The 12,384-nt window shown below is 45.1% G+C and overlaps 1 protein-coding gene across 4 annotated transcripts in view; it reads left to right on the top strand.

Moving 5' to 3' along the window:
- SEMA4B (semaphorin 4B) overlaps positions 1-12,384 on the top strand; it is a 35,968-nt gene that overhangs the window by 5,337 nt on the left and 18,247 nt on the right. For all 4 annotated transcript variants that reach the window (XM_074295160.1, XM_074295161.1, XM_074295162.1 and 1 more), the window contains exon 3: positions 6,552-6,846. In XM_074295160.1, the coding sequence (XP_074151261.1) occupies positions 6,744-6,846 (103 nt within the window). In that variant the 5' untranslated portion in view covers positions 6,552-6,743. The remainder of the gene's footprint in view (positions 1-6,551; positions 6,847-12,384) is intronic.

Consider the following 12,384-nt stretch of genomic DNA (forward strand, 5'->3'; position numbering starts at 1 on the left):
AAGCTGGCAGTGCCCTAGGCCTGCCCACTATTGGCTGGTTCAAAAGCACACAGTAGGTGGGCGTGTCACCCGGACCTCCTTTGCAGAATGAGACCCATGCTGTAGCTCAGTTCCAGCGCTAGCCCCCAGGGAGAGACACCAGGGCAAAGGAAGCTACTCTTGGAAGGTGGTGTAGGGCCACAGCTGCACCCTGGCAAGTATTAGGGAAGAGGGGGTGGGGTGCTGCAGGGGGTGGTGCAAGTGGCAGCGGGCCAGAGCCCGGGGAGCTGAAAAATTGGCTGAACGCCAGTTCGTGTCTCTGGGGCCCAGCTGGGCAGCCTGCCAGCCCGGTGCCCAGAGAGTGGGGAGGAGCCTGGGCCCTTTCCTCGGGGCAGAAGGAAGGGCTGTTGAGGGCTGGGCTTGAGCTCCATTAGGCCTGGTGAGGTAGAGAGGCAGAGTGAGAATGAAGAGATATTGAAAGAAAAATCAGTGTCTCCAGACCCCCACCTTAGTGTCTCTGCAGTGCTGGGAGTCAGGACCCAAAAGGAAATGAGTAGGGCAGAATTGGACATAAGAGTTGTCATCCCGGCTTGCGATTGGTTAGCAACCACTCCTACAATCAAGAAGAACTCAAGCGTTTCTCCAGCCTTTGAACATGTCCCCCACCCCCTCCTCATGGTGCACATTAACTGGAAAAAGTGCCATTTACCCTTTGGCTGTTTAATGAATATTTATCACCAAGATGCCTCTTGCCATAAATGTGACCTTTATTGATATTCTCCTCATCCTTGTGCTTCTATATGCCCCTCCTTTCTTTGCCCTTCTCTTTTTCCTTTAATTTATGCTAAATTTCCATTCTTTCAATAATCTCTGCTTTGTTTTCCCATCTCTCTTCATTTTTGGCCATTATTCTTTCCCTCTTCTTTATCTCCTTGCTCTCCCCCATTCTATAATTGCTCATTTTTTTTTTTCTTATTACTAATACTGATAAACCTTTTAATCTTTTTTTCTTTTTGACCCTTTTATTCTATCCCTGTCCCTACTTCATGGATCACACATTTGTTTAACCTCTTATTTTTTCCCTTTTCCTCTCTTTCATATATGTGTAAATGAATAGGTCCATTTGTGAAAGTTTGTATTTTGTTGCATGTACGGTTTTGTGATGGTGAGGGTTGTGTGTATGGGTTTAAGAGGGGGACATAAAGTTAGGAGGTCAGGGCTCAGCCTTAGTGTGGCTCGAGTTCATTGCTCTCAGGAATTTTTCTCCCCATTCAGTCCCCAGAGTGTCTACTTTAAGGATGGAGAAAGCTACAGCAACACTAATTTGCTCACTCCCCTCCTATGACTCCCCTTCCCTGCCACTTCCTGAGATCCTTATAAACAGTGTTGTTATGGTTGAGAAAGAGTAGAAGGAATCCACAGGTCACTGGAGTGGGGGAGTCCACAGGCATTTGAGAATAGTATGAGCTGGCTGTGGAATGCAACCCATGAAATCTCTTCAGAGATTTTTCTCTTTGTCCAGTGGGAAGGACAAATTAGCATACCAAATAAAAACAACACAGATTAAAGGGATTTTGGTACCATGATGTCACTATATTACACACACACATTCCCATTTAAATATGAGTTTTAAAACTTCTTTTATTCTATAGTTTTCTATTGGGTTCCTATCATTTAGTTTAGTAATTCAGCAATCATTAAATTTTTATTATATACAAAGCACTGTATTAGGTGCTAGAATATAAAAAATGACAATGCATTTAACTTGGAGAGTGGTTGAGAAAATACTTGTATGTATATAAATGCATATATAATATGCATATAATATACACATATATATTCAACTTGTAATCCTGGGCACATATGTATATGTGTGTGTGTGTGTGTGTGTATAATATGGTGATATATAAAAGGGTGAAACAGTAAGAGTCTGAGGAAGAATTTGAATTGAGATCTTTATTACTCTAGGGTAAGTAACTATCCATTATACCACCTAGCTGCCAGTAGATAAATAGATATATATACATGCACACACATGCATGCATGTCATGTGTGTATGCATATACACATATATATTTGTGTGTCTGTGTGGAGCTACATGGAATAATGATTAGAGTACCAGACCTAGAGTCAGAAAGATTTCAATACAAATCCTTCCTCCCTTTCTGTGTGACCTTAGGCAATCTCGGTCTCAATCTCCTTGTCTGTAAAATGGGGACAATAATAGTACCTGCTTCACAGAGTTACTGTGAAAATTGAGTGAAATAACATTTGTCAAGTGCTTTGTAAATCTTAAAGCTCTATATAAATGCTAGTTGTATGCATCATGCTTAGGTGTTAGAGGGGAGATTTAAAAGAAGTGTCAAATGTGGTCCTGGGTACTCAAAACCCTTTCAGTCTAATTAGGTGCATCCACAAGTCACTTAAATAATTAATGAAAGAATGATAAAAAAAACATTAAAGTCATCGGCACTTAAGGACCTGAGCTCCCAGAAAAGAATGCAGGCATCCCAAGGAACTAACATCCATACCCTAGAAAGAAGCTATGCTAAGTGAATCTTGTTTTCTTTTTTGTGATAGGATTACCTATACACACACACACACACACACACACACACACACATATACATACATACACACACACACACACACACACACACCCACACACACACACAAATATACCTTGACAGCAGTGGAGATGTTATGTCCAGATACTTTAAACTCAACATGTCTAAAACCGAACTCAGTATCTTTCCCTCAAACCCTTCCTACCTCCTCCCAGTCCCCTGGGCACGCTAAGAGTCACTTGGACTCCTCCCCCTCAAATCCAAATTGTTGCCAAGACTTCTCGCCTTTGCCGTGCCCCCTTTTTCTCCTTGGTACTGCTCTCATTACCTCAAGCCTCTATTATTGCAATAACCAACTGTGGGTCTCCCTGCCACAAGCCTCTTCCACTCCAGTCAGTCTTCATTCAGCCACCAAAGTGACTTTCCTAAAATGCAAGTCCAACTGTGTCATTCCCATACTCAGTGAACTCAGTGGTTCCCGATCATCTCCAAGATCAAGTGGAAAATCTGTTTGGCATTTAAAGCCCTTCATAACTCATCCCATTAACTTCTCCACTCATATCTTATACCTCCCTGTGTATTCTCTGACCTAGTGACACTGACCTCCTTGCTATTCCACAAACAAGACACTCCATTTCCCAATCTCTTGCTGTATCCTTCACCTGTAATATTCTCCTTCCTCATCTCTGCCTCCTTACTTCCTTCAAGTCTCAACTAAAATCCCACCTTCCACAGGAAACCTTTTTTCATACCTCTTATTTCTAGTTTATTCCCTCTCTCTATGATTTCCTCTTTATCCATTGCTTGTATATATTTATTTACATGTTATTTCCCCTGTTAGATTGTGAGCTTCTTGAGGGGTAGGACTATATTTTCACTTTCTTTTCATCTCCAGCACTTAGCACAGCATTTGGCACAGTTAATAAATGTTTATTGACTGACTGATTGATGTAGGCTGGACGATACTACAGTTAGGCAGATTTGGAACTGGTTGAACAACTGTACTCAGAGAGCTGATTAATGAATCGATGTAATCTTGGAGAGAGGTTTCTAGTGGCATTCTACAGGACTATGTTCTTGACCCTTCCCTAGTTACCATTTTTATCATTGATTTAGATGCAGACATAGGAGGCAGGCTCATCATATTTGTAGATGGCAGAACAAGGAAGGATAGTTTATGTTAGCTGCCAGAGTCAAGATTTAAAATGAACTTGGTATTTTCAATGAATCCTGCACAGAAATGAACAATATGAAATTTAACAGGGAGAGATGTAAAGTCCTCATCTGGGTTCAAAAAACAAAATTGTCTAAATATAGGCTAAAGGAGTCTTGATTTGAGAGTAGTTCATATGATTAGGGATTTTAGTTGACTTAGTAAGTTCAATTGTAATTATCAGTGTGATATATAGCTACTTTAAAAAAGTATAAACTAATAAAAAAATATAACACTTGGATCTAAGTAACAGTATACTACAGTACTCTGATGCTTAGAACACATCAAGAATATTGACTTTTTTTTTTGAGGCTGGGGTTAAGTGACTTGCCCAGGGTCACACAGCTAGGAAGTGTTAAGTGTCAGAGACCAGATTTGAACTCAGGTCCTCCTGAATTCAAGGCTGGTGCTCTATCCACTGCACCACCTAGGTGCCCCCAGGAAGATTGACTCTTAAAAGAGGGACTGGTTAACTAGAGTTAATCCAGAAGAAGAGGAACCTGAAGACTAAAAATAAACGAGTATGGAAATCATGATGCATATTGTCTAAGGGACTGGGAATGTCTTTAAGCAAGAGAAGACTAAAGGGAGACAATAACTATCTTCATACATTTCAGACAGAATCAATCTTTGGTTTATAAGGAACTTTCAGGATCCAGCTTCTCCTTAAAAACCAGCAGTGATGGGAAGCTCACTTCCCAAGACCAGTCATTCCACTTTTGAATAGTTCTGATTGTTACAAAAATTTTCCCTACACGTAGTTAAAATCTCTCAACAGATCCAATCCTAGTTTTATTCAAGGGGAGCAAGTCTGTTCCTTATTATACATGACAATACTTTAAAACAGCTGTCATAGTCTGTCTTCTTTTTTCCGGATAAATATCCTCTGTTTTTTTTTTTTTTTTTTTTAATTGATTCTTATAGGGGATATCCATCCAGACTTGGAGTCATTCTGGTCACCCTGCTCTGGATAGTTTCCAGTTTATCTGGAAAAAGGTCATGGGACTAGTCTCTGTCTGAAGCAATAGTGCCCCAGGTCATGATGCTCCAAATCTGGTTTCCTCTGTATAGAGGGAAACCATCACCTTCCTGTTTCTGAAAACTGCTCTCTTTCTAAAGGCTCAGGATTATGCAAACCTATGACTGGGACTGTCATGTTTCATACTCTGGACTCATGGAAGTTTTGGTCTACTAAAACCCTCAGATCTTTTCCATCTTATCTAGCCTGCATGTTTTCTCTAAGGTGTATTTGTACATCTGATTTTGTGAACCCAAGAGGGAGGACTTGAATGTATCCCTTATTAAACTTGATATGGTGTCTTGTAGAAAAGAGAGAACAGGGGCAGCTAGGTGTCGCAGTGGATAGAGCACCAGCCCTTGAATTCAGGAGGACCCAAGTTCAAATCTGGTCTCAGACACTTAACACTTCCTAGCTGTGTGACCCTGTTAACCCCAGCCTCAAAAAAAAAAAAAAAAAGAGAACATTTGTTCTGAGATGTTGCAGAAGGAAGAGCTGGTTATAAGGCAATTGTAACAATCGTAATTGCCACAAGGAGGCAAATTTCAGCTGGAAAAAATTATGGAAGAACTTTTCAAAGATGAGTTGTCCAACAATAGAATAAACTCCTTGGTGAAGGAGTGAACTTTTGTTCCCTAAGAGCTTTCAAACAGAAGGTCAGAGATGCTGAAGAGAGGGTTACAACATGGATAGGAAGTTACACAAGGATGACCTCTGAGGTACCTTCACACTCTAGATTGTCTGTCTGCAACCCTCATCCATTTCCCTCTGAACTCCTGCAGTACTTGCAGTCAATATCAACCTTGCAGTTAGTACTTGCAGTCAATATCAACCTTGCAGTTATATACTGCCTTGTATTGTTTGCTATTGTTTCATATGTAGTTAGTTTCTCCAGCTAGGTTGTAAACTTCTCAAACTGAGGGAGCATATTGTAGACTTCTGCATCTTGCAAAGTGTTGAGTGCTGAGAGAGCCCAGTAAATACCTGACCTTATTGGTTACTTCAGCACTTGACAGGAGACTGGTGGATCGGAATACGGATGGACAGGATTTTGTGATGTGCTTCCTAACTGCTCCCCACCAAAAAAGGCTTGGTCCTTAGAGTTCTTGGTCCCCTGAACTAGGAGATTTGGGGGATGGGAAGAATTAAAGCTCTTATTGAAGAGGATGGGACCAGAAAGAGGGCTGGGAACTTGTCCCCTTTTAAACCCCTGTCTTTTTGCAAAACCTGACCTAAGCTCCCTTCTTGTCTCCTTACTTGAAAGATAAAAGAAAGTGTCTGGGCCTGACAGGGGGGAGAGAGACAGAGACGGGAGGGAGAGGCAGAGAAACAGAATGGAGCTTGGGGAACAGGGAATAGATCTGGATACTGAGTGGCTTAGCTTTGGTTTGAGCCCCATCCCTGCCCATGAATATTTCAATGTCCATTAGATCCTTCCCTCCTGTTATTAAGGCTCTCCGCCTCAAACCTCTCTGTTAGGGAATGAGATCTTCCTTCCCCAGAGGGAAAACGTTTTTCCTGGTTGGGGGAGGAGAGGATTAGGTTATTCCACCCTGACTGTCGGGAAGGTTAGCTGCCTTCTGTCTCCTACCCCAGCCTGGGGCGGGGGGAGGAGGGGAAAAGAGGGAATGGCGGCCCCTGGCATTAGTGTGCAGTCTCACCCCTCCCCATCCTTATCAATGAAGAGAGTGAGTGTGAGTGTGAGAGTGTGTGTGTGTGTGTGTGCACACGCAGAGTCCTTGCTCACCACCTGTCCCCTCTTCCCCCCTTGCAGGTCTGGAGGTGGGGCAGGGCTTGGAGCTCGAGGGGGCCGGGCTCGGCTGGTGCCGGGGGGCGGGAGCAGCGGCCGGAGAGCGAGTTTTGCAGCCGGAGCTGGAGCCCGCAGCCGCTCTCTTCCCTCGCTCCTGCTCTCGCTCCCTCCGCGCCGCCGCCTCCTCCTCCTCCTTCCCCTGCGGCTGCCGCCGGGATGGGCTTCGGGAGCCGGCTGGCCCCGCTGGGCGCCCTGTTCCTGCTGCTGCGGCCGAAGTCGCTGTCCGAAGCGATCGTGCCTCGGGTCAGCCTGCCTTTCGGTGAGTGGGGCCGCTGGCGGCGCGCACCCCGGAGGTGCAACCTGCAGTAGCAGGGAGAAGGGGGAGCTGGCTGGGGTCCTGGAGGGGGAGGGGAAGAGAGGAGAAAGAAAGAAAGAAAGGGGAGGGGGATCCGGTGACAAAGAGGGAAGGAGAAAGAACGGGAGGGGGATGCTCTCCCCGGCTTGTGAATGCGGGGGGACTTGGAGGCCCGGGAGCTTTGCCTTCCACCCCCGGGTCAGAGCATGGCAGGGCTGGCCGACCCTCAGCCCCCACCGAGCTCTTTCATGTTTGGTGTCTTCCTTTTCTCTCGCACGTCCGTGAAACTCTTCCAGCCCCTCGGCGGCCCTCTTCCCCGCCCCCACCTCCCTGGCCTCTCGCATTGGGTCTCTTTGAGAGGGACTCTCAGCCACGGTAGTCTGCCTCCTCATCTCCCCCTGCCCCCGCTCCCTTTGATGCTGACCAGAGCCCTTGCCCTGCAGCCCTGCCCTGAGCCGGGCCCCAGGGGGGTGGGGAGAGAGGGGCCCAGCCAGTCAGAGTCACATAAACACTGGGGCTCTGGTATTCCAGGCAAGTTGTAGCACAGCCCGAGGAGCCGCCGCTCCGCGCCCCTCCCCGCCCCTTCCAGCGGAGTGCTGGGCATGGTCCCCGCTCAGTCCTGCCCTGGTTGGCACGCCATTGTCCTCCTCCGGCCCTCTCCCCTCCAAACCCTCCTGCTGCCCCTCCGCGCTCTCCAGGACCACTTTACTGCATTCGGCATCTGTGAAATAGCCTCTCTCTGCATCTCCCTCTCATTGGACTGATTCTCCAAGAAGGGACTGGGGAGAGTGGGGGGGGGGGTTGCAGGAACCAGGGGGAGAATGAAGACCCCTGGGGAGGGGGAGGGCCTGGGCTCTAGCGGCTGGATTTGGACCAGGAAAGAGTCCCTGGGAGTCCCGCCTCCCTCTCCCAGATCCCCCCAAACCACATACTGCAGGTTGGCGGTCTCAGATGCAAGTCCAGTCTAACAGCGGTCCTACCAGGGTGATCTAACGGTACTCTGTGACCTCCGCCACGGCTCTTTTCCCTTTCTCTCATGGCTTCCCTCTCCACCCCGCCATGGCTTCAGATTCCCCCCTCTTCCTTTCTCATCCATGAAGCGGAGGTGCAAATCATTCCTTCCATACCTAGTGTTGAGGGTTGTTCTGAGGGTCGGGGTAGATACTGTAAGTAAAAGCACTTTGGAACCGATAAAGGTTCCTACAGAAAAAGAAGGTATGATTTTTGTTGTTATTGTAAGAAGAGGTATAACCCACATGCATTTCCACACCCACTTTTCCACACAGGTTGTGGGCGGTTTCCTAACCACATAACAACTCTAGGGCTATACTATCATTCGGTGAGAACACACTTGTGTCTTTTAACATATTGTGTTAGTTCCTAGCACCTCAGGCTGCTTTGTAAATGTGAGCTACAAGGAGAGATTTGAGAGAAACCTGGACCCCATTTGTAGATCTGTCACAACTGACCATGTGAACCTCCATTTTCATCTTCAATAAAAAGTATTTAGTATTCCCACCTAATCCCAGCTCTGTACAATATCATGCTAGGTCCTCTCTGTTTTTATTTCCATAGAATAATTGAGATTCTCTACAGAGAAAACTTAATTTGCTGTTTCCTACTCCTCTCTGGGTTAGGAAGAAGGGTGGGAGAGTTGGGACTATGAGAAAATGAAATGCTGTCTGTAAACTTCTGTGAGACTCCCTGATGAAAGGAATTGTGGAATATAGAACGTGTCATTATTATATAGATGGCTGCTTCATAACCAAGCCCACCTCCACAGACTGCTTGTAAGCACATGTTTACACACAACAGAACACACCTCCACAAAGTGGCTCATAAAGACATTTATGGCCAATCGTCTGGCTCTTCCCAGGCCTTTCCCATATGTACATGGGCACTGGTACATATAGTTACTTTTTTGGGTGAATATGCATGTGTGTGTTAAAAAAACCAGCACCACTTCATACTTGTAATCACATTTATATGGCAATTTAGGGCTTATAAAGTACTTTTCTCACAACACCCTTAAGAGGTAAGTTGTGCAAGTAAGCTTTATTTTACAAATGAGGGAACCAAGACAGACACCTTAGAAGATTATAGATTTAGAGCTGGCAGGGACTCAAGAGTTCACCTAGTCCAGGCGCATCATTTTATAGATAAAGGGCATACAATGGAGGTCCAGAGTTTAATTGATTTGCTCAGAAGTAGTAGAATCAGTTTTGGATTCAGTTCTTCATCTCCAGCTACCTCTCTTTCAGATTCCCAAACTAGTAAATGTGAGAGCTGGGATCAGCACCAGGACTCCTGATTTCTAAGTCCAGCAGCATGGGGTTTGTGGACTTCCCTAGAAGTCTGAACTTCTCAGAAAAATATTTTTAAATTATTATTGGAAAAACTAAATTGCAGTTAGATTTTAGTGAAAACAAAGTTGTATTCCCACCCCCACCCCCAAGTTCACTGCCCCTGAGTCCTTCAGGTCAAGAATCCTTACATTACCCCCTGTACCCTCCCCATGCACCTGTAAGGGTTCAGGTTGCCCCTTCATCCTTGTTGGCACAGCTGCTTTGCCACTGCTGACTAATTCTGTCTAGTCACTTTGCTTTTCATATATTCAGCCTCTAATAGAAGGGGGAGGTCTCCCTGGGAGGCTGCCCAGGCGACAGAATAGTCTCACCCCTGGAGTGTTGCCTCAGGCTGTTTCCTGCTTTTTCCCTTGGGGACTTGTTAGATATTCCTGGCAGAGGATCTGCCCTTGGGGCCCATGGCCACACTGTACTGCTTGGCACAATGACATGGTTAACCTCCCTCATGGAACAGGGCAGAGATATGGAGAGATGGAGTGGGCTCAAATACTACTTTCAGGCTTCCCTGCCCTCTCCATACTTACCTCCCTGAAATGACCTCTGAGTTCCCGAGGCATCCAAGTGATTGTAAATGTGGCCTTCATTCATGGTCTCAAACCAAAACACCAGGCAGTGAACAGAGGGATTGCAGCCCTCCTTAATGATGGCCTATCTAATCACACATCTGCCTGGGACCCCTCGTGTTTGGGGACACAGGCTCAGCACTGGGAACAGAGCTAGCAGTGCATGTGTTCCCCTTCTAGCCTAGCTCCTTTTTCTCGCCCGTGGTACCGGTGGTTGGGGAAGGAAGACCGCAGCTTGACTTTAAATCAAGCCTGGGAGGGGCCATCCCACAGTGGGGGCTGCAGGCCGAGGCGGCCAACTCAGGGCCTCTCTGCTTGCGAAAAGATTTGCCTTAGTGAATGGAAATGTTTCCAGGATTTCTTTGGAATTTTGAGTTCTGTTTTATTAGAAACAGAATTTTCCTTGCATTTGTAACCTCTAGCTTCAGGAACTAAACTGCTCTCCAGAGCTTAAAGACCAGGAGTGGTGCTGACTAAAAATGGTGACACAGACCAGTTGGACCTCAGGATCCTGTTAGAGCAAGTCTCTACAATGCTTCTTCAGCTTTCACATGTTTTATTAGGGCTACTTGTTTACATAATTAAAGTGAGTTATTAATCTCCAGCTGCCCCAAGAATTACCAGAATGGAAAAGCACTGAACTCAGTAATTTTGAAAGTGACATTTACCAGCTGTGTGACACTGGCCAAAATAATTACCTTCTCTGGGCCTCAGTTCTTCTGGACTAAGGGGGATCTAAGGTCCTTCTAGCCCTAGATTATAATTGGGAAAACAGGGAGCATAGAAAGCTGTATTCACAGCACATGGAGGAGGAGGAATCTGCCACGGTGCCCTCTGTGTCCTGGGATGGAACTTTCTGTCTGTGTCACTGCGTGGTGGGACTGAAAAGATCAGGGTGTGGATGTTGGTCCTTCCCATGCTGGCTTCAGAGTTCCCTTCTGACTAGTGGAACTTATTATTACAAGGCTTGTCCATATGGCTGCCCGATGCCTTTGTTCCAAAGGAGTCTTTCCTTTCCTCTTCTGAGTGGGTGGTATCTTCATGGCACCCTGATAGCCCATTTTCTTCAGGTGGCTCTAAGCTACCTTACCTTTCTGTAATGAAATATTCTACCTTTTCTTTTTTTTTTTAATTTAACATTTTCTTAAATATTTTTATAGTATTTTAGTATGCATGCAAAGATAGTTTTCAACATTCACCTTTTGTTTCTAATTTTTTTCCTCTCCACCCACCTCCCCAACCAATCTGACATAGGTTAAACATGTGCAGTTCTTCTAAACATTATTTCCCTATTTGTCATGTTTGTTGTGCTTTATTTTTTATAGAAATTGTTCATATAGTATGTCTAGACCAAAAGAAAATTCTTAGAAGGGCCTTATTTGCCCTGTTCTCATTAGCCTTGACTGGTGATGCTCTAAAATTCAGAGAAAGTAAACAGAAGTTAAGATCCAGCTCTAGAAGTCTCTCACTTTCACTGGCTTCTGGGCCCCACCTCACCTTCCATTCCTTACCTCTCTTGTTACTGCTAGTTCCCAGCTTGTCCATCTGGTTACTTATATTCTGCCAGATGTTGAAATGCCAGGGAGTCCTGTGCTAAGTTGGCAAAATGTGACCTTTGGGTGCACACCCTGGGCACACCTGCAGCCAGTGGCAGACTGCCTGACTGAGGTGTCTGCGGCTCAAGTGGAAAGCTGGACTCAAGGAATAACTTCAGCCTTTGTGTCCAGTGTCACCTGGGCTGAAGCCTGAGCAGTTAGGTAGTGCACATTTTACTAGCCCGTAATGCTGAACGAGTCACTTAACTTCTGTCTGCCCCAGTTTTCTCAGTAATCTGCAAAATAGGAATAATAGCACTTACCTCCTAAGGTTGTTGTAAAGATCAAATGAGATATTATACACCAGGGGCTTTGGAAACCTCAAAGCACTTTTAAATGGTGGCTATTGCTGTTAAGCCATGTCTGCATTAGAGCAGAGTCCAAACTGTTAGTGTAAATGAATCATCATTTCAGTAGGAGTCAAGGAAGGACTTACGGTCACTCCATCCCAACTAAAGGCTGGTAGGAACCTTTCTATGAGTGAGCCCCTCCCCAGGTCAGGACTAATGGACTTTACTGATAATGTACTTTAAAAGGTCTTGTTTTTTGGCTGAGTTTTTTTACTTCTCCCTTGGTAATACTGAATATACTGAAAAGTGTATTAGAAGATATTTCTCAATCTCTCCTTTTTTAAAAAATAGTTTTCTAAGGCCTATTGTGCCCAGATAGTTCTTACCAGTCATGGTCATCTTTATACATCTCTGTTCTCATTCCTGGTTCTTTTTTTCCCAAACTATATTTTGTTCCTCTGGGGAAGAAAGATAGAACTTGGAAAATCCTACTTTGATGGGGTGCTTGTAGGAGCTGGACACTTTTGGCCTGTGCTGTTCTCAGGGCTCCTTAGCTCTTCCTTTCCTAATGCTTTGGTAGAGTCTAATTGATTTTCCTGAAATGTTATCTTCCTGTCTCTGGGTTTTTGTCCAGAAAAGACATTGTTGAAATTGCTCATATTTCCACATTTCTTAGCTTTATATTTGA

The sequence above is a fragment of the Sminthopsis crassicaudata genome, chromosome 2, assembly GCF_048593235.1.
Source record: "Sminthopsis crassicaudata isolate SCR6 chromosome 2, ASM4859323v1, whole genome shotgun sequence".
Classification (NCBI taxonomy): domain Eukaryota; kingdom Metazoa; phylum Chordata; class Mammalia; order Dasyuromorphia; family Dasyuridae; genus Sminthopsis; species Sminthopsis crassicaudata.